The following is a 21,976-nucleotide window of genomic DNA, read 5'->3' as shown; positions in this document are numbered from 1 at the left end:
CCTGTTGTAACAACAGTATCAGTCCCATGAACAGCTCTCTGCAATTGAAAAGCCCTGGAAATACTTGATCCCATTTGATCCTCACATGTTTTCAGGGCTGAGATGGTTTGGCTGAAGAAACCGCTGTTGAGACTTGCCAAAGGTTGCTGAGCTCTTAAGTGCTGGAGCCAAAGACACCCGGTTTAGTGCTACAGCCTCACTTTCTTGTTTCTGCAGAGACCTGGGCTCAGCTCCCTGAGGTATTGAGCTACATGTCCTTCCAGCTGTCAGCCCACACACTTTGTCCTAACTTTGAAAGGCCCTGAGGCATCAGGCCTCCCGAGGAGGAAACAGGAGTGGCTCAGGGGTTAGCACTGAGTCAAATTTGGCTGGGTGGGGAAAGAAAGATTACAACGAGAGGGAGAGAGAGAGAGAAGGCATGTGTGTGACAAAGGCATTTTCCTGGTTCTGTGGAACCTGCCTGGGCCCACATGTGCCCACAGACGTCCAGCAAGTTGGGGCCATGCCCCTTCCTGTATCCCAGGTGTTGCCCAAACAGCTCCACAACAAAAGGCTTTGGTTGAACTGCCTCAGGCTGGCCTGGAATTTTGCATGTGCTGAGGATATTGGAGGTGGAACAGATCCTCCAGGTTCTGGAGGTTGCAGTGAGACAAGAAAAAGTGGGTGTGGAGAACTCCCTGCCAGGTCCTGAAACCTCTTTGTCCCCACTCCCCGAGGCACACCCCTGCCTGATACAATTCCAAACAGCCTTTCCTGGAGACAGTTTTCACTGTCTTCTGCTCAGGGGCCAGGCAGAGCTGGGACACCAGAGGGTTGGAGGGAGAAGCACCTGGCTGACAGATAGAAGAGCAAGGCCCATGGAGAGCCTCCCTGAAAACGTTTGGCTCCTCTCTGCCTTGAGTTTATCTCCATGGCATCTCTGGTGTCTCTCAGAGACAGGGGTGGAATTAGCAAGCACTTAGGGTAGGTTCTTGGAGCTGGTTAGTCTGGATTCCCATGAAGAATTTCAGGTTGGAGAAGAGGGAGAATCTTCAGCTCCAGCTGACCAGGCACTACTCTCAGAGAAGGAAATAGGCCTATAGGAATGAGCCTTGGTTCCCAACCAAGTCTGAGTTCAAAGGCCTAAGCCTCTCCTTAACCCCCAGGCTGGAAGGAGAAAAGAGCTTGCCCCTGCTTTGACTCCCTGACCCAAACATGGAAGACAAGAAACTTGAGGGCCGGCTCACTCCTGCCCAGATGTGAGGGCTGTGGACCAGCTGGAGGAAGGAGAAACATGGGGGGAGGGGTGTCAGAAGATCTGGTAGAGCCAGCAGGTCAGGGGCTGGCCGGTGGAGCCAGTCTTCGGGCCTGGCTGCTGATGTCACCAGTCTGCACCCCAGGATGCTGGGACTTCCCTGGCAGAATGAGTTCCAGGACCAGGCCTGTGGGCCAGTTTCACAGGGCTGAGGGGGGTTTGGGCTGCAGGAGCACTTGGCAGCAGGGGTCTATGAGGGCAGACAGGGCCAAGGATAAAAGGGGCTCCCTGCTCTATGGCCCTTCACATGCCCGGTCTGGCAAGAATCTATCTGGCATGAAATCCATCACACCTGTGGTCCCACTAAGGCCTGCTCTGTACCCTAACCGCAGTCCTGACAGACCCAGTCCCCGCCCCTTTCCCTAGCATCACCTTCGTTCCTAGAAAGGGGTAAAGAGGTGGGGCCGACCCCCAGAGGCTGGCCTTCTTCCCCAAGGGGATGGAGCAACCAACTTCCCCTAATTCCCCACAGCTCGGCCCCGCCCTCCTCCCCTCATAAACTACTTGCCTGGCCCGCCCCACACCTTCCACTCAGCGGGCGGGCGGGGTCCAGCCCGGCCCTCCTGTCACATCAGTCCCCACCTGTTCCGCCCCAGGACTCAGCGCTGCCGTCGCCAACACCGCTGCCAGGTGAGGGACTCGGGCTCCGAAGGTTGCTGCGGTACTGAGCCTCAGCGGGCCGTATCGCTGTCGGACCAAGTGCCAGGGTCCCATCCCAGAAAGGAGATTAGGCCAGCGGGTACCTACCTGTCGGCTGGGCTGGGTGCTGCTCTCCCAGGGCTCAGCACAAGCTCCAGGCACCAGTGGAGCCCCTGCCACCGGCAGCCCCTGTGGGGTTTGCCAAGCACCCCAGGCCACCCACGGACCCCACCTGTCTTATACAAAGCCTGGAGTGGGACGCTTTCCACTACCAGATGGGTCCTAGAAGCTGTCTTCGTGGTGGCCTTCTAGACTAACGAGCCACAGGTGGAGGAACCAGAACACAGGACCCAGTACTCTGGTCTGTGCAGCTGGGTGTAGAGGCTGAGAGATCACTCAGAATTGTATGCATTTCCTCAGGTGGGGTCTTGAGTGGGCTTCTCCACTGAGCATATGTTTTGGGGATGTGGTTGGGTGGGTGCCTCTGTAGGGGTGGAGGGAAGGCTTCCTGTGCAGTGTGGAAAGCCTTCTCAGGGTGAGTCTAAATGGAGTTTCTAGAGGATCTCTAGGTCTATGGACATCTCTGGGTCGTATTGTCTCTGTCATCTGCCTGGGGCCAAACCTGCTGTCTGGACGGGCGGTTTTGTGGTGACCGGAGCCAGTGATCAGTCTCCTTTGCCTCTTCTTACAGGCATGATGGACAGTTCTCGCTCAGACATGGGCCGCTGGGGCGGGAACCCCTTGCAGCCCCCTGCCACACCTTCTCCAGAGCCAGACCGAGTCTGGGACCGAAACCGAGACCGAGACCGACGCCGAGGAGGAGGAGCCCGTTCCTTCTGGGCTCGCTGCTGTGGCTGCTGCTCTTGCCGGAATAGGGAAGATGACGACTGGGGGCCTGAGCCTTCTGGCTCCAGAAATCGAGGGTCCAGCTCTTGGAATCGAAGACCTGAATCCCGGGGCAGTGGTGTGAATGCGGCAGGAGATGGCACCGTCCGAGGTGAGGCCAGCTGCCCACTTCAGTTGGGAGCAAGAAGGCCTCAGTGAGATCTGAGGCTTATCCTGGTATCTCTAAGGGAGCTGGGAAGCTAAGGGGGGTGGTCCGAGTTCCTCAAGGGCCTTTGCTGACCTTGAGATGTGGCCTTGCAGAGGGCATGCTGGTGGTGACCCGTGTGGATTTGCTGGGCTCCCGCTCAGACCAGAACCGTCGAGATCACCACACCGATGAGTTTGAGTACGATGAGCTGATTGTGCGCCGTGGGCAACCTTTCTACCTGGTCCTCTTCCTGAACCGGCCCTATGAGTCCTCTGACCGTATGGCCCTTGAGCTGCTCATTGGTGAGTAGCACCTAGAATAGGAAGGGTGAAGACCCTCAACTTGATGGGGTTGGGGCTGACATTAGAGGTCAGAGAGGTCTTCAGCTCCTCCTAGCCACTGCTTACCTCCACCAGATAAGGCAGGTGCAAGCGTCCTGAGGGGTGCATCTCTAGGAGGGTCTTGGTGATGGAGTTTTCCCAAGCTCATTCTCTCCTCAAGCCTCAGGGCAGCATCTGTTCACTGTACCTCCTCGTAGGGCTGACCTCAGTGTGCCTCAGTGTGCTCTTCTTTCTGGGTCTCCTCTTTCTTCAGGGTGTGGTTGCTTCTCTCTCTCTCCCTTCCTCCCCCTCTTTCCTCTTCCCTCTCTCTCTCCAGCTCTGACTCTGTATCTGTCCCGTGGCCCAAGGCAGATGCCTCCCTCACTGCATTGCTTGGTGACCCTTGGCTGCCCAGGCTGGTGATTATGGAGCTGTCGGGGGCGGGCGACTCCTCTTACCCTTTGATTAGAGTCTAACCTTGCCCACCCCAGCCTCTAATTTCCCAAGTACCCTCACCATCGCAGCCCCAGGAAGCAGACAGGTTGGCATTCAGTATCCAGACTTCCTTTTCCTACAGGGCAGGGGGATCTGCACCAGCCTGGGTGGCTCTGCACCTCCAGCCCAGACACTGGAATGGACAGGCAGGCAGGCAAAGGGTGACAGTGGCCCTGGTCTCCACTCCCAGACTCTAACTTCAAGGTTGGGGAAACAAGTTTGGGATGTTGGACGGGGGCTCTGCCCTAACATGTAGGGAAAATGTCAGGTGGACACAGAGCTGCTCTGAGAGAGATTATTAGAGACTAAGGCGATAACCCAACTCAGGGACACACATACACAATGGCTCATAGATGTTTGGGGTGGGGCTGGGCGAAGTCTGAGCTTCCATCCCTTCTCCCAAGTGAGACTCACTAGCAAACTGCTCATTCCTCCACTCTAGGAAACAACCCTGAGGTGGGCAAGGGCACCCACGTGATCATCCCAGTGGACAAGGGGAGCAGTGGGGGCTGGAAGGCCCATGTGACCAAGGCCAGCGGGCAGAATCTGAATCTGCGGGTCCACACCTCCCCCAGTGCCATCATCGGCAAGTTTCAGTTCACGGTCCGCACACGCTGTGAGGCTGGAGAGTTCCAGCTGCCCTTGGACCCCCGCAATGAGATCTACATCCTTTTTAACCCCTGGTGCCCAGGTGAGCCAGCGGGGGTCGGGCAGCAGAGGGTGGGCAAGAGGGAAGGCAGGTCAGGGATCCTTTCCTGGGATCTGACTGGGTGCCTGGCCGTGAGAGGATCCATGCTTCCATCATCCAGGTGGGGGAGCCTGGGCCCATTGCGGGAAAGTGGCCGCTCCACATCTCCTGAGGAAAGGCCCGGACCATAGCCAGCCCTCTCCTACCAGCTCTGTCATGCTCCCTTCCTCCTTCTAAGAGCAATCCTGTCAGGCTAAAGTATCCCCGTTTTCTTCTGTGCACTGAAATTCTACACACCTGCCAGGTGGTAGGTAGGGCCCAGGACAAGAGTGAAGGAAACTAGGTATGTGTTTTCTGGGGACACAGAGGACATCGTGTATGTGGATCATGAGGACTGGCGGCAGGAATATGTACTTAATGAGTCTGGGAGAATTTACTATGGAACTGAAGCACAGATTGGTGAGCGGACCTGGAACTATGGCCAGGTATGGCTGTCTGGGGTCCCATGCACCCAGGGGACATGGAGGTGCAGCAGGGGCTGGCCCAGGGTTTGATCTCTGTCAGAGTGAGCTGTGGTCACCTCTGCCCTTTCTCCTTCCAGTTTGACCACGGGGTGCTGGATGCCTGCCTGTATATCCTAGACCGGCGGGGGATGCCATACGGAGGTCGTGGGGACCCAGTCAGTGTCTCCCGCGTCATCTCTGCTATGGTGAGCGCCCTTGCGTCTTTGAGTCCTGCTCAATGTCCTCCTGCTTCCTCCCTTCACCCCTCCCCACTGGTCTTGTTCTTTCTGGATTCCTTCAGTACCCATAACACTGTCCGTGCCTTATAAAGGGTACTGCAGAAAGGGGGTTCACTCTTCCTCTTCTCTCCCTTCTCTACCCCCCATTCCAAACCGCCTGGCTCTTGTCCCAGCTCTTGTGGAATGTAGGGCCAAACCCAAAACTTGGCACACCCAGGATTCACATTCCTGTGTCAGACAGTGGGGAGGTGTGTTTCGGGAGACAGGTGGGTGGGGTCAGGCTGATCCTGAGGCATTTAGGGTGAGGGGTAGTTGGAGGGTCAGAGACTAGGCTTGGGACCCTGCCAGGTCTGAGTCCCTCCCCCAGCTCACCCCACCCCTCTTGTCCTGGGCAGGTGAACTCCCTGGATGACAATGGAGTCCTGATTGGGAACTGGTCTGGCGATTACTCCAGAGGCACCAACCCTTCAGCGTGGGTGGGCAGCGTGGAGATCCTGCTTAGCTACCTACGCACAGGCTATTCTGTCCCCTATGGCCAGTGTTGGGTCTTTGCTGGTGTGACCACCACAGGTAGTAGAGGGACCGGGAAAGGAATGGTCTAGGCCCCTTAAGGAGGAGGGAGGGAAGCCAGGCTCCATCTTTGCTCAGCGCAGCCCACCTCTGGCTATAGCACAGGGTGCAAGCAAGGGTGGATGGCAAGATGGCCTTAATTATCATTAATTATTGTTAACAACAAGAGAGGCCTAAGGGAGAGGAGGAAGAAGCAACAGGAAGAGCTGAGCCAGACAGGTGGCCCAGCTTTCCCTAGCCCCAAACGCTCTGTGGCTCAAAGGCCTCCTGGACCCTGTGGCCCCTGACCCTGTAAACCATGCACATTGGCAACTTCAGCCACCCCTTTCCCCTAGTATCCTCGACCTGACATCTCACTTGCCCCCTACCTCATCCCCTGAACCTCAACTCTGGCTCCTCCACAGTGTTGCGATGCCTGGGCCTAGCCACACGTACTGTCACCAACTTCAACTCTGCCCACGACACTGACACATCCCTCACTATGGACATCTACTTTGATGAGAACATGAAGCCACTTGAGCATCTGAACCACGATTCTGTTTGGTGAGGTTGGGGTGGGCCTGGACTGTGCGTTTCTGCTGCAGAATGGTTCCCTGAGGCCTTGACATGGAGGAGGGCAGGGAAAGTGGTCGAGGAAGCCTTGATGGGAGTCTCAGACTCAGCCCTCCCTCCATGTCCACCCAGGAATTTCCATGTGTGGAACGACTGCTGGATGAAGAGGCCGGATCTGCCTTCGGGCTTTGATGGGTGGCAGGTTGTAGACGCCACACCCCAGGAGACTAGCAGTGGTAAGGCAGGCCCTGCCTGGCTCTCAGACCCACCCTGGCCCCCTCCAGATCTCCTCCATCTGGGTACCAGACTCCGGAGTCTCAGATTGGGCCTAGGCCTGAGACCCAAGTCCTTTAATCCCAAATTGCTTTAGCTTTTTGAGACAGGGCCTCACTTTTTTTTTTGGTACTGGGGATTGAACCCAGGACTTCGTGCTTTTGAGGCAGGCACGGCACCACCGAGCTAAATCCCCAGCCAATTTGCTTTATTGTTTTTGTTTGGTTTTTTTTTGGTACTGAGGATCGAACTTGGGACCTTGCGCTTGTGAGGCAGGCGGCCAATTTGCTTTAAATGGGCTTATCAACTAAACTACCATTGGGCCATTTTATTTTTATCTTTTTATGTGACTATTTGCCTTAATTTTATTTATAATGGTCAATTTTATTTATTTATCATAGCTAATACACTCAAATGGTTCAAAATTCAAAAGATTCAAGAGTAGTCAAGGAGAAAGCGCCTCCCTCCAGCAAAAACACTATTCTTGCTTTTTCCCCTAACACACCCAGAGATAACTAAAGAAACTTTTTATTTATATATGTATTTTAGGGTTAAAAGGTCATAATTATCAGTAATGCAAAAATAGTATATAATTTTATAACATAATATTTAACACTTCCTGTTTTTTCAGGAGATAGTTGCTTTTCTTTCATCATCTTTTTTTTGCTTGTTGTTTGTGTTTTGTTTTGGTTTTTGGTTTTTTTTGGTACCGGGGATCAAACTCGGGTCCTTGCGCTTGCAAGGCAGGCGGTGGAACCACTGAGCTAAATCCCCAGCCCTGTTTTTTGGTTTTTTTAAAACAGGCTCTTGCTATGTAATCCAGGCCAACCTTGAACTCACTGTGTAGCCCAGACTGGCCTTCAATTTGCAATTCGCCTGTTTCTCCCAAGTGCTAGAATGACAGGTGAGCATAACCACACCTGGCAAGATTTTTTTTTTTAAGTAAATTTCTACTTTTTTTTTTTCTGTACTGGGGATTGAATTTAGGACTTTGCACATGCAAGGCAGGTGTAGAACCACTGAGCTAAATCCCTGGCCCAGTTTCTACTCTTTTGGGGAGCCCACCCCAAACCTGATACCTCATGAACCTAGGACCTTGGGCATGCTAGGCAAGCTCGACCCCTGAGCTACATCCCCAGCTCCAGCCCCACAATCTATATTTTTGGAAGTTTAATCTAGTAATTCTGAAGACCTCTCAGGTTTGAGACATACTTCATGCCCTGTGAGACACATGGAAAATGGTGGCCTGCAGAGAGACTTTGGAGAGACTTTGTCTGGGACACAGAGCACTAGAATCAGACCAAATCCAATCCCACCCTCTGCCTTGTTGAAACACACTCTCATTTTCACCAACTTCCTCTCCTGTTTGTTCCATTATTTACTATGAGTTATGTGTACAGTATAGAAAAATCAGAGCTCAGGATTCAAAGAAAAAGAACAGCCCCTAAAACATAGCCCTCAGACGTAGCCTGGATGACATAACCTATCAGCCTCTTGTCTCTTTTCTGTATCCACAAACACATTTCTGCAAAAACGAGACCTACTGTACACTCTGCTCAGAGATTCCCAACCCCTTCTAACCTTGGCATTCCAGCCCCGGCAGCCTGCCTCCCCTTCCCGATGCTTCCAGCCTACCCTTTCCCAGATCCAACAGCCTAGCCTAGCCTACATTCATCCGCTGGTCTCTTCCCAGACCTCACCCTCTCAGCCGTCTGTGTATATGGTCCCCCCTGAGTTGTACAGCCTAGTGATGTCTGCCAGATGAGAACCGCCTGGCCCTGGCACTGGGGGCTCTGAGCTCTGCCCCCTTTCTGAGGAGTGGTGGGATAGGTGGCAGGCAGGGGACTCTGGGACCAGCCAAGCCAGGACTTGACTCCACCTTGATCACTTCTTAGATGAGATATCTTGCACCTTTGGCTTTGGTGTTCCTGTGTGTAACATGAGAATAACATACACCATGTAAGGATTTAAATGAGAAATTATTAAGGACTAGCAACATGCCTGGAACATTGTAGCCATTCGGTAAATATTTTTCTCCTTGCATCTGTCTCATAAGATGGTGGCATCTACTTCACCTGGCTGAGCCTGTTTTCCCATATGTAACAGGAGGCCATCACTTTAGGTATTGTTAAGATTCTTGGGCCGGGGATTTAGCTCAGTGGTTCCACCGCCTGCCTGACAAGCTCAAGGACCCGAGTTCAATCCCCAGTACCAAAAATTTAAAAAAAGATTCTTTCCTGTCAGATAGCCCTCACTTCCTGTTTGCCCTCTTCTACATAACCTTCTCCTGCCAGCCTATTTCCTCCAGGAAGCCCTCCTAGGCACAATAAAGACAGACTTTCCCCCTATCCCCATGCCCCACTTCCCAGTAGAGAGGACAGAATGGGCTGCAGAGCCGAGGATCTTTCTGCAGTGGTGGAGGTGATGTCATTGCTCTCCCAGCCAGCCAGCAGACACTGTGGGCCCTGGGTGGATCCTGGAGAAGGGGAACAGTGCTGTCCTCTGGGGGAGTCACAGATAGTAGACATCCAGCTTTAGCTGGCCCAGAGAGTGGGCTTATGACTTGGCTATGAAGGCCAAGCCTACCCTTGTCCACAAGTTTGCCCCCTACTCCGACCTCTGGCAGAGCTGCTTGGGCTTAAGAAAGCTGACTGCTCTCTTTGTTTTCCCTCCTTTGGTTGGACTGAGTATCAGCTGGCCCTGAGTGTCTGGATGAGGGCTGCTGGCCTTGTCCAGAGGCTACCAGCCAGTGGTACAGGACCTGGTAGATGGTACTGGGGCCCTGTGTAACCTCTGCCCAGGGCCCAAGGGACCCTCTCAGCTTCCTCAGACCCCTCACCTCTGCCCTGCCTCACTCCTTAGGCATCTTCTGCTGTGGTCCCTGCTCTGTGGAGTCCATCAAGAATGGCTTAGTCTACATGAAATATGACACACCCTTCATTTTTGCCGAGGTGAGGGCTGGGCTCCAGGTGCCCCCTCAGGCCACCTGGAATGATCAGAGCATTGGCTTCAGCCCTGGGTCCTGTGGTCCAGACTTCACCGCTGACTGACTAGCTGTGTGATCTTGGGCAAGTCACTCATTCTAGAGGCTTAGTTTCCTCCGTTGTAAAAAGGGGATAATAATGGCTGCCTTGCTTCCTGCACTCAGGATCAAAAGAGATAATGGGTATGAAACTGCTTCATAAGTCATAAAACCAGTGAATGAGCATAAGGGATTACTGTTATTAATGCCAAAATGTGCTGCAAGGAGCCTCCCAGACCAGCTTCTCCCCAGCACTATGGCTTCATCTGGCTCACCTTGGAAGTCTTCCAGATGGGACCTGCCAGGAAGCTCTCCAACACTTAACCTGGTTCTGCCCTGAAGCTCCAGGGATGGTTGCAGGGTGGGAGTGGGGGTGAGGGAGTGACATAGGACTAGGGGGCCAAGCCACCCTCACACCTGGCTACTTCAGTCCTGCTCACCCCTCCTCTCCAACAGGTGAATAGTGACAAAGTATACTGGCAGCGGCAGGAAGATGGCAGCTTCAAGATTGTGTATGTAGAGGAAAAGGCTATTGGCACCCTCATTGTCACAAAAGCTATCAGCTCCAACATGCGGGAGGACATCACCCACACGTATAAGCATCCAGAAGGTACTAGTCCCCCAATCCAGCCAGCCCAGTGCTGAGTGTTCTGCTGAGTGTTCATTCACCCACCCCAGCCAGTGCTGGGACCTCATCCCTGACCTTCAACCCCCAGGCTCAGAAGCAGAGCGGAAGGCAGTGGAGACAGCAGCTGCCCATGGCAGCAAGCCCAATGTGTATGCCAGCCGAGACTCTACTGAGGACGTGGCCATGCAGGTGGAAGCTCAGGACGCAGTGATGGGCCAGGATCTGACAGTCTCTGTGGTGCTGACAAATCGTGGCAGTAATCACCGCACTGTGAAGCTGCACCTCTACCTCTCTGTCACCTACTACACTGGTGTCACTGGGTCCATCTTCAAAGAGAGCAAGAAGGAAGTGGCACTGGCACCAGGAGCCTGTAAGTGCTCCTTACCCTGCCCTACCCCCTAGATGGCCAAGCTGCCAGGGCTGTGAATGTGGAGACCCCAGAGCAATGGGAAGCACCCTGGGGAGGCCTCATCTGGGGAAGCAGGCCTCGGTGACCCCATGCCACTTTCCCCCAGCGGACCGTATGACTATGCCCGTGGCCTACAAGGAATACCAGCCCCACCTCGTGGACCAGGGGGCCATGCTTCTCAATGTCTCTGGCCATGTCAAGGAGAGCGGGCAGGTGCTGGCCAAGCAGCACACCTTCCGTGTGCGCACCCCAGACCTCTCCCTCACGGTAAGTGCAGCTTTCTGGACATGAGGGACAGCCAATGAGCAATGACCAGGGGCTGAGGGAAACTGGAGGAAAAGAAGGAGGGCACTAAACTAGGAGCAGGCTAGCCTGATGGGCCTTTCCAGGAGAAAAAGTTTAAGGACCAGCTCTGGGCTCTTGGGCCTCCATTCCCTCACTTGTAAAGTAGGATCACATGTCCCTGATCCTGTGGTAAGTGTGGGTTGGGTTGGAATTTCCCCTGTGACTTTTGGGAAGCCTTCAATCAGGAGCAGAATATGAGACTCAGAAAATTTTTATTCTAAGTATTCCCCCCCTCAAGAGCAGCATACAGGCTGGGGATTTAGCTCAGTGGTTTCGCCGCCTGCTGCGCAGGTGCAAGGACCCGAGTTACCCAAGTTCAATCCCCGGTACAAAAAAAAAAAAAAAAAGAGCAGCATACAGCCCCATGTGTTTAAGCCAGGGTCTCTGATGTAGGCCATGCCTCTCTTTCAGTTACTGGGAGCAGCCGTGGTTGGCCAGGAGTGCGAAGTACAGATTATCTTCAAGAACCCCCTGCCCATTACCCTGACCAAAGTTGTCTTCCGGCTCGAGGGCTCCGGGTTACAGAGACCCAAAGTCCTCAATGTTGGGTGAGTCTGACATCTCCTGCTCGGTTGCCTCCCTTCCCCCAGCTTTGTTTTCTATCTGGACCAGGACCCCACACAGCAGCTTGGGACCAGCTAAACAGTCCCCCCAACTCATTCAATTCAGTCCAGCCAGTGCTTAGGGAGGCCTGCTGGGGCCTCATGCTGCACCCCAAGTTCCTATCCCACCTCACCATCTAATTAGGGAGTGAAACTCCACATGGGAATAATTAGTAACCAACACTGAAGAGCTGACCAGGCGCTTTCAGGAATATTATCTCACTTGGAGATCACTAAAGCCCTTTAAAGTAGAGATTGTCCTTTGATTAAAACCAAAGAGATAGATCCCTAAAGATTTAGGTTCAATCCCAGCTTCATCACTCCTGACCAGGTCCCCTCAGGCAAGGGATGTAGCTCTTCTAAGTAAGTGTGTGTTCTTACCTATCGAGGGGGATGCAATCGTACCTCAGGGGAGGGTTGGTTAGTCCAGTGCACAGCTCAAAGTTAGTGTTCTGCCACTAGATATTATTTTCCTTATTGCTATCCTCACTTGACAGATGGGGACACTGGTGGCCATGTCTCACAGGGTCTTACAGTGTACAGGGAGCAGACTCTGCTCTCTCCAGTGTGCTGCATACCACAAGGCCCTCAACTCCTGTCTGGTTTGTGCCATGAGAGCTAAGCAGCAGTTCCAGGCCCTTTCCCCCAGGCTAGGCCTGATCCCAGTCGGGACGAGGCTCTAGGCCTGTGACTATCATCTCTGACAGACATTCCATGTCCTGTTTCTCCCCAGGAAAAGCAGAAGGAAAGCAGGGCTACTCTTCAGATCAGCTTTCTGGGGCTAGGGACAGGCATTTTCCTGTTGGGGAGAGCGACACCCGTGAGAAAGGGTAGAGGTGAGGCCAAGAGCCCTGCCCACTCCCTCCCTCATACCTCCTGCCAGTGGCTACCACTTTTGCCATCAGGTCAAAGCTGAGAAGTTCGCTCTCCCGAACTTTGCCCCAGCCTGGTCCCCTGTGAATTCAGAGATACCTCACAAGGCAGCTGTCCTCAGTCACGCTATGAGTGCCTCTGGCAGCTCAGACAATGGAGCTTGACACAGACACAGCCTGCACTGCTAGTCCTGCCTGCGCCATCTCTCACCAGCACTTACACCATCCTATGGGGTCCTGAGACCAGACACTCCTCAGCATTCCCACCAGGCCATTGACTATGCCACCGCGGAAATGAGGGAAAACCACTATGCTGAGTGTCAGAGCACCTGTCTCCTCTCCTTAGCTGGGCCTTCTGTTAGTTCTTCCCCTATTGGAGGCCCCATCTGTCTACAGTAAGTGAGAGTTAGATCATGGTCTCTCAGCAGGCCTGCCTTAGACATTTTGGGACTCCTTGGCTGCTGCTAACTCAGACTAGGGCATCTCGGTCATTTGGGATCCTCAAGGGTACACCCCTGAGCTGTTGGTTCAGATGCATTACATTCCAAGATGGGTGTTACTTTGCCTCCCATTTGCACATCAAAGGCAGTGGTATGATGTGGAACCCCATTATAGAAGGTGTGCCACCCCAGCATGGTGACTGGCCACCTAATAAACATTCCAGGACTTACTCCTCCAGATGACTGCTGTCACCATCAAAACAGTCAAGAGGAGGCTGTCTGTCCCAAGCCCTTCTTGGGGACTTCCCTTAGAGCCTGAATCACTCTCTAAAATGCACCTGGAGTGGGCAATTTCTCTTCTTGGGCAGTGGATTTGACTTTGGGGAACAAGTATGAAGTCATCGAGAGCTAAGACTAATTAACAAGGTAAAAAATAAGGAGGATACAATGTCCTTTCATTCAAAAGAGGTGTGCTGTGCTCACTTTGGCAGCACATACACAGAAATGAGGTGTGCTGTGAAGGAGGGACGGGCTGACTCTGCATATCCATGCATGCGTGTGCCTGCGTGTATGTGTGCATGTGTAGTTTAAAGGAATCTGTTAAAAATCTAAGAGTTTTGTTTTGTTTGAGACAGGGCCTTGAACTCACTATGTAGCTCAGGCTGGGCTCAAACTTGTGGAAATCCTCCTTCTTCGGCCTCCCAAGTGCTGGGATTACAGTCGTATGCCACCATGCCCAGCTAAAGTCCAAGAGTTTTAAAAATGTTTCAAGCCCTGTCAACATGGTTGAACAAGTACCCAATTGAAGGGCAGCCCTCCCTGTGATGTCTAAGTTCCAATGTGCACATCAGGGAGTTAGTTTCATTACCCACACACAGCTACAGGACATTCCAGCTTTAGCAACAGACTTGTATGCAACTTCATCTCGGGCAGAGGTGTGGCAAAGGCCTCACCTTGCACTAAGTTCAGGGCAGGAAGAGAGTTTGACATTGCCAGCCAGAAGCTGGAAAGCAGTTTCTTATGGGAATAATGTTAATTATTCCACTATAAAGGTTAATTTCTGAAATATTACAATTCAATGATAGTTAAGTACACTTTTGAAGGCTGTTCTAAGCCTAAACAACTTTTAACCTGTGTCTATAAAGAAGTGGACAAAAAATTAATGCAGATTTGTAAGGAGCCAAAATATAACCTGTTAAGCTATAGACTCCCTGTGAGACTTTCTAGCGTGATATACACTCCTGCTTCCCTCCTTCAGGGACACAGAGGCACTTTCAAGGCCATCTGATCCCACCCCTTCACTTTAATTCACTTCCATTTTATGGACCAGAAAGTGAGAAGCAGAGAAGTTAAGTAAATTGTCATGAACCACACAGCTAACAAGCAGTAGAAGTAGACCAGCCCAGGGAAACCTCTCTTTGTACCTGCAGCCTGCAGGTACAAAGCCATGGCCCACAGAGAGCTCATCTTCAGTCAGGGATGCTGGTTCATTCCCTTGGAGGACTGTGCTGAATACACCACCCAAAGAGCCTCCAAAGAGGGACCCCAAGGCAGGCTTGGGTTGAATGGGTGCCCGAGGTAAGGGTTTGGGTGAGGAGGAAGGACAGATTCTGGCAGGCACAAGCAGATGCAGCTGTGTTCAGTGTATAAAACGCAACATGCAGGTTGCTGAAGAAGCTCAGACAGGGCAAGATTCGTTTCCTTAGGAGCAGGAAGTGCACAGGGAGCCCTCACTGAGGAGGTGGTGTGAGCCTTTTAAGGATTTCTTGGCCTTGGGAGCCCTAGTGAGACGGCGATGGTGTGGTCAGGGCAGGAGCAATGGTGACGGAGAGAAGGGGAGGCTGTGTGCTCCTTCTGGGGTGGCATCAGCAGTCTGTCCAGGTGGATGTGGGAGCAGACAGGGAGGAGGCCTGGGTGGTGTGTGGCTGCTGATCTGCCTATGTGGCGGTGGCCCTGGGGCTCAGGCTTTGTCCTGGTCATGGGTATGGATTCCAGGTGAGCCCAGGGTAGCCTGAATGGATCCTCCTGTTGCTCCTTCCTTCCTGCCTGCCATGGATCAGTCCTTATAGCCCCATGAGTTACTGTAGGCCTATGACCCTGTCTCTCCACACAGGGACATCGGGGGCAATGAGACAGTGACCCTGCGCCAGACATTTGTGCCTGTGAGACCAGGCCCACGCCAGCTCATTGCCAGCTTGGACAGCCCACAGCTCTCCCAGGTGCACGGTGTCATCCAGGTGGATGTGGCCCCAGCCTCTGGGGGCGGGGCTTTCTCAGAAGCTGGAGGTGACAGTCGCTCTGGGGAGTCCATCCCTATGGCATCTCGAGGTGGAGCTTAGCCCTGGACCAGGAGCCATGGGACTGGAGTCAGAAGAGCAAGGACACTGCCCCAAGATGTGGGGCCCAGCACAGAGTGGCTCCCCAGGGCCTCAGGAGAGAGCCTGGGGCACTGAAGAGGGAGCCAGTCTTTACCTACACTGGGTGGCACAGAGGACAATAAACTTTTGTAATGAATCTGCTGTCCTGTCATTCTGTCAGCCTCCATCAGATGTTCCAAGGTGTGAGGCTGCAGTCTGTGCTGGGGATGACGTGCACTCCTGCTGCCCCTGAGAAACCCAGCGGGCAGGTGATGGTGCCAGCTCAGCAGCCCTTGAGACAGGGGCTGCTTAGGGTCGGGGCAGACTCCCTTGCTTCCCAGGTTGCTGCTGCCATGCAAATCTTTTTTGAAGCCCACTGCAGTGGGGCATCACTACCCACTTTCCATAGCTCCCTCAGTAGAGACAAGGACCCAAATTCCCTTTCAAAGGCACATGCTGGAGGCAGAAATAGGTTGGTGAACTCTCAGAGCAGTATAATCCACCTTCCAATATTTGTTTCCAAAGATCTTCCTCTAAGAATTTTTACAAAATTAATACATGTTCAGTGTTGAAAATTAAGAAAACATAGAAAATTGTAAAGAAGAAAATAATAGGGCCGGGAATTTAGCTCAGTGGTTTTGCCGCCTGCTGTGCAAGCACAAGGACCCGAGTTTGATCCCCAGTACCAAAAAATTAATAATAAAATAATAATAATAATCCTTAACTGTTGTGGAGAAAATATCCGCTAACACTGTATTTCATTTGCTGCTTTCCCCCACATATAACCTGTGGTGAACATTTTCGCAGCATTAAGTTTGCTTTGAAAACATTTTAAAGGACTTGATGAGGTTTTGTTCCCAGGCAGCCATCCTGTTCCTCCTGCATCTCAAAGGCTTCCTTTCCCTGTCTCCTTGGCTGCTGCCTCCTCCTGTGTTCTCAGGGTGCCTGAGAGACTTGGGGTTGCTCCCAGGTGCTCTCTCACCCAGCTACATCTGCCTATGTGATGTCAGCCAGTCTTAAGGTTTTAAGGATTGCTGGTTTCCAAAATTGTATCACCAGACCTGCTGTTTAGCTCAAATCTCCTCAACCTTATCCATCTACCATCTTCTCAACATGTCTGACATCCAGCAGATGATCCATGTGACAAATGTGACTCCTGGCTTCCTTGCAGTGTGACCTGCCACAGCCACCCCATCCCAGCTCCAGTTTTCCAAATTCTTGGGCTCATGATCTTGGAGTTATCTTTGACTCCTTTCTTTCTCACACATCCCACATCCAATCTGTCAGCAAGTGCTTAGGGTTCTATTTTCCATACATATGTGTCCGGAATCTGACTGCTCCCATCACCTGTGTGGCTGCTATTCTGCCAGAGCTCCCTCATCTCACCTGGATTAAGGCACCAGCTTCCTAGATCTTCTCCTGCCTCCATACTTCCCAGCATACCCTACTCATCATACAGCAGGCGGAACAAGTAGGTGACTCTGTCAATTCTCTACTCCAATCCTACTGGCTTCACCCAAAGCCAGAATTCTTACAATTATCTGTTACTCTGACTTCAGCCCATTTCTCTCCCCTGACTCAGCCTATCCCAGCCCCCAGACCCTTTGCTTTCCCACAGTGCAAGGCCCTTCCTGCTCTAGGGCCTCTGCATGCTGCATTCTCTAAATTTCTTTCTCAAATATCTCTAGGGCTTTGTTCTCTCAGCTCCTTTAAGTCTTGTTTAAGAGTCACCATCTTGGTGAGCTCTCATCTCCCTATTTTAGAATTGTAGTGAGCCAGGCATGGAGGCGCACACTCATAATCCCAGAACTCTGGGAGCCAGAGGCCAGAGGACTGCAGTTCAGTCCAGCCTGGGCAATCAGCAACTTGGTGAGATCTTGTCTCAGAAAGAGGAAGGGGATTCTGGCAATGAAGCAAAGCTCAAGGTTCAAGCCCCAGTACCACTGGATTCGGGGGGATAAAGGGAAAAAAAGTTGCAACATCTCGGACTTCCTATCCCCTTCATACTTTTTCTCCGTAGCTCATATATTAGCATCTAAAATTCTATGTATTTAATTTTTTGCATTCTTGGCTTATTAAATTCTCTTTTCCTGATCTGCCTATCATAGTCCAAGCCTCCTCCTCCCTCACTTGGACTGACACACCAGTGCTTTCACTGGCCCTCCCCACCCCATCTATTCCCAGCTTGGCAGCCAGAGGTATCCTTGAAAATGTCAGTGAGATCATGTCACCCATCTGCTTACCTCCCTCCTGGCTCCTCACCTCATGGAGAAGAGCAGCCAGGGACATCTCTATGGCCCTCAGGGCTCTGAAGAGGTGGTCCCTGTCCTCCTCTGATCTCACCTTGGCCCTCGTCACTCTATTCCACCTCCCTTGCTGTTTCTTGGACCCTCCAGACACATTCCCACCTCAGAGCCTGTAGTTGTGCTTCCTCTGCCTGGCACACTCCTCTTCCACCTACCAATATGGCCAGTGCCTCCCCTCCTTTAAGATCTTTCCTTAAGCATCAGTACCTTAGTAAGGCCTTTTCTGGCCATCTTTTGGAGGCTAGATTAAACAAGATGAAAATTCACTCCTTCCTCACCATCAATTTTCCCTGCTTTCTTTTCCATCCAAAGCATTTATCCCCATCCAACACACTAAATATTTTAACTATGCATGTTTATTGTGTCTCCACTCCCCAACTAAAATACAAATTCCACAGGAGCAGTGATTTTTGTGTGATTATTCTCTTATGTCCATTGAAATTGCCACAGAAATATGCTCATTTTAATATTATATATATGGCAATACTATGCCCACCTCACAGATGAAGATTTGTCCAAAGTCATTTAGCAGTCTAGAATAGGACTGCAGCCAAAGCCTGTACCCTACCTGAAACTGAAAGTGGCCCACTGAGCTGTTAATTCTATCCCAAACTGTTCTTCCCATTTCAATGTTACTATAATGATCTACTTGCTGAAGCCCAAAACCGATGAGTCACTCTTCATTTCTCCCAGTCTGAGAAATGATTAACTGAGTAACTGCATAAGATGACAGAGAGTACGTGGCTCTGGTTTGTAGTAAAGGCATGTGACTAGCCTGGTGGCAGTAGTAGTCACCAAGGCTTTACCTAAATGGATGACCCTGGAGGACAAGAAGGCAGAAGAGGGAAGGAAGTCACTCCAGGCAAACAGAACAGCCTGTGCAAAGACCCTGAGGTGGAAGGGAGGCTGGAAGATTAAACAGAACTGAAAGAACAATGTAGCTAACACAAGGAGTAAAGGGCAGAGTGAGGAGATGAAGCTGAAGGATGTAGGCCTAAGCCTTGTGGGGCTCAGTGGCCACATGAAGGATCTTGTTCAGGCTAAGATCAATGAAAATCCTTTGAGAGGCATAAAGGATTGGAAGTAATATGACCAGACTGTGTTTTGGATTAGCTGGCCTGTAGTGTCAGGAATGGATTAAAGCAGGGCTAGAGTGAATGCAGACACAGCCCGGGAGGCAAATGTGGAAGTCTATGCTAGAGATGGTAGTTGGGCTAGAATGCTCATGCTGAAGACAGAAAAAGACACCCTGGGGAAGTATCTAGGAGGTCACCTTGACAGGGCTTGGGGAAGGATGGGATGTGGGTGAGGAGGGTGGTGTGGAGCCAGAAATAGAACTTCCCAGGTTTCTGGCTTGTGGGACAGGACTGCTTGGTGAGGTAACCCACTGATACACAGACAGGAACCACAAGGGAAGTGAGGCTCAGAGACTCAGAGCCAGTACTCTTGTATAGCTCTCTTCTCTGCTAAAGTTTTCCTCTAGGTAACTTTTAGAGATTTTGGCTTTGGTTTTAATGAAACTGTTCCTTACTTCAGAGCAGTCTCTAGACATTGTTTGAATTATCTAAAACATTTATTAATTATCAGGTATTTGGCTGGGCAAGGTGACGCACATCTGTAATCCCAGCAACTAGGAAGCTGGAGCAAGAGGATTGTGTGTTGGAGACTAGCCTGGGCTACACAGCAAGAACCTGTCTCAAAATAAAAAATAAGCCAGGCATTATGGTACACAACTATAATCAAGCACTTGGGAGGCTGAGGCAGGGCAATTACTGCAGATTCAAGGCCATCCTGGGCTACATAGTGAGTTCAAGGCCAGCCTGAATTATATAGCAAGATCCAGTCTCAAAAAACAAAAAAAATTAATAATAATAATAAATCAGATTTTTAGGCCCCCACATAGACTTCTTGTATTAGCATTCTTGTAGTAGAAGCCCAGAACAAGCTCACTAGAGGTCTGACTATTGTGCAAACTAAGAACTGAGAATAACTTTTGTTTTGCTTCTGAGCCATATTTTTTTTTCCTGTGGTCCCACTGCTTATACTTTTCTGGGCCAGCAGTAGCTATAAGACCATTTGCCTAATGTTCTGACTTCATCCTGGATATCTTCTTGAACCTTTCAGATTAAGAAGTCTTGCAGGTTAAAGGGTTCCAAGGACAGGAAAAAGGGCAAAAGTGAAGCCATTCCTCCTAGCTGTAAAAACACAAACAAGGTGCTGTGTGAGGCACTAGTAACACCACACGTACCAGGAGGAGCAAGACCTTCCCCCAAGTAGGGGTGACAGACATGGAAACATCCTAAACACAGTCCACCCTCCACTTCTGCAGTCCCACACCCATGGATTTAGCCAACCAAAGGCTGAAAATATTGAAACAAAACTGTCTGTACTGAATATATACAGACCTTTTCTTGTTGTTATTCCCTACACAAAACAGTATAACAACTACTTACATAGCATGTACATTGTATTAGGTATTAAAAGTAATCTAGAAATGATTTAATGTATTTAGAAGGACTGTGTAGGTTTTATGCAAATACAACAAGATTTTATATAAGGGACATGAGCATTGTCAGATTTTGTTATCCATGGGGGATCCTGGTACCAATTCCTCACAGGTACTAAAAGGTAACCTAACAGTAAATGTGCATATGACACTTAACCAGGAGCCAGGCTGCTCCCCAAGCGATCTGTACCTATTAATTCATTTAATCCTTATAGTAGTCCTATGAAATAAGTTCTACATGGTGGCAAAGGGATGGATGTACAGGATGCTGAGTGGCCCAGAGAATTGTGAATCTACCTGGGCTGCCCAAGGGGGGATTCCTGAAGGTGATTATGAGATGAATGGTGAAAGATGAGAAATCAAGTTCAAAAGGCAGAGGACAAAGGAGTCATGCTCCATGTGTAAAGCACAGAAATGTGGGATGACAAAGCATAGCAGGGAAAATGCAAGTTTGATGAAGAGTGGCACATAGGTACCTGGAACGCAGAATTGCAAAGGGTGTTCTTGAAGAAGTAAGTTTGGGCTGTCATTAAAAATTCTTGGGGCCGGGGATTTAGCTCAGTGGTTCCACCGCCTGCCTCACAAGCGCAAGGACCCGAGTTCAATCCCCGGTACCAAAAAAAAAAAAAAATTCTTGTGTCAGGCTAGGGATGTAGCTCATTGGTAGAATGCTTGCCTAGCACAGGTAAGGTCCTGGGTTTAATCTCTGACACTGTAAAAAAAAAAATTTTTTTTAACTTTTGTAATTTTAGGGATTTAGATTTTCTTCTGAAAGAGGGGGGAACTTTCACAGAGAGAGAGATGAGATGATCCATTTGTATTTTACCAGATTTGTGATGAAAGCAACATAGAAATTAGAAAAAAAAAACTTGGAGAGAAGTTAGGCTGGAAGTGAAGACCGTAGAGTTTTCCTCAAGGTGAAAGACAGAAGAACTAAAATAGGATAGAGACAGTAAGAAGAAAAAAGGGGATAGGTTTGATGGTTTTATAAGAAATGGAACTGAGTAGACTTAGTGACATTAGATTTGAAGAGGAAGAAGGCGAGAGTTAAGAGTAGTGACCTGGGTTTCTGACTCATGGTGCTAAGAAGAAAGGTGTCATAGTCCGGCACGGTGACAAATGCCTATAATGCCAGCATGAGAAGGTTGAGGCAGAAGGACTGAGAGGTTAAGGGTAGTCTGAGCTACACAGAAAGTCCAAGACCAGCCTGGACTGTACAGTGAGACCCTGTCTCAAAAAACAAACAACAAAACCAAAATAGAAGGGAAGGAAGGGAAGAGGAAGCGAGAGCGAGAGAGAGACAGAGAGAGAGAGACAGACAGACAGGTAGACAGAATTCCTCTTAGGTCTATCAGAGAATTGTGGGCACAGGGCAAACTACTGTCCCTTAAACTACAGAGATAAACAGGGCAGATAGAGAATCACAACATTTTGGCAGAAACTCAGGAGCAGAAACCTCTGTGAAAGCCAGGCAGGAAGACAAACTGCAATTGACAATATTTCGGGAACCTGGGTGTGAACAAATTTGAGAGTTAAAAACTCCAGGAGATTCCATTCTTAAGGAGGTCTCCAGACTTTCAGTTTCATTTCCACAAATTTTACCAAGTTCTCATAGTGAAACTACAGAAAACTCCCCTTGGCTTCTGGCAGGCGGAGAGAAATGGCCATTTTGAAATACATCCGGAGCATTCCATTCTTAACAAGGGCTTCCCAGAAACTACTCCTCCTAACTCAGGTCATTAAGACAGTCTAACAGGACAAGACAGTGGTGCATGCCTATAATCCCAGCACTGGGAAGGCTGAGGCAGGAGGGTTCAAAGCAAGCCTGGATAATATATATCTATATATTTATATATATATATATACAGATATAGATATATAGA

At 50.5% G+C, this 21,976-nt stretch overlaps 1 protein-coding gene and 1 long non-coding RNA gene across 4 annotated transcripts in view; one reads left to right on the top strand and one right to left on the bottom strand.

The window, feature by feature from the left end:
• The window catches only part of LOC110345645 (uncharacterized), a 49,012-nt gene that overhangs the window by 24,073 nt on the left and 2,963 nt on the right, over positions 1-21,976 (bottom strand). The gene's annotated exons all lie outside the window — the stretch shown is intronic.
• Positions 268-15,438, top strand: Tgm1 (transglutaminase 1). Of its 3 annotated transcripts, none has more exons than XM_021243803.2 (15): positions 268-1,924; positions 2,625-2,930; positions 3,080-3,268; positions 4,224-4,472; positions 4,836-4,954; positions 5,071-5,178; positions 5,607-5,781; positions 6,186-6,324; positions 6,466-6,569; positions 9,469-9,557; positions 10,085-10,238; positions 10,345-10,626; positions 10,772-10,932; positions 11,422-11,558; positions 15,038-15,438. In XM_021243803.2, exons 2-15 carry the CDS (start codon positions 2,627-2,629, stop codon positions 15,261-15,263), a joined length of 2,436 nt encoding a protein of 811 aa, XP_021099462.1. In that variant the 5' UTR covers positions 268-1,924; positions 2,625-2,626; the 3' UTR covers positions 15,264-15,438. The 3 variants fall into 3 exon arrangements, with proteins under 3 accessions (XP_021099462.1, XP_021099463.1, XP_087053148.1); XM_021243804.2 differs by having other exon boundaries at positions 1,923-2,353; XM_087197022.1 differs by lacking the exon at positions 268-1,924 and adding an exon at positions 1,929-2,033.

Source organism: Heterocephalus glaber, unplaced genomic scaffold (assembly GCF_053883595.1).
Source record: "Heterocephalus glaber isolate CG9 unplaced genomic scaffold, H.glaber_assembly_v1.0 deba00001662, whole genome shotgun sequence".
NCBI classification, from domain to species: Eukaryota; Metazoa; Chordata; class Mammalia; order Rodentia; family Bathyergidae; genus Heterocephalus; species Heterocephalus glaber.
Note: the sequence above shows the minus strand (reverse complement) of the source record. Positions and strands in the feature narration are given on the sequence as shown.

Coding starts and splice junctions, on each gene's coding strand:
- Tgm1 (XM_021243803.2), top strand. CDS start 2,627: ATGATGGACAGTTCTCGCTCAGACATGGGCCGCTGGGGCGGGAACCCC. Junction 5,782..6,185: donor TGCTGGTGTGACCACCACAG/GTAGTAGAGGGA, acceptor GCTCCTCCACAG/TGTTGCGATGCCTGGGCCTA. Junction 9,558..10,084: donor CACCCTTCATTTTTGCCGAG/GTGAGGGCTGGG, acceptor CCTCTCCAACAG/GTGAATAGTGACAAAGTATA.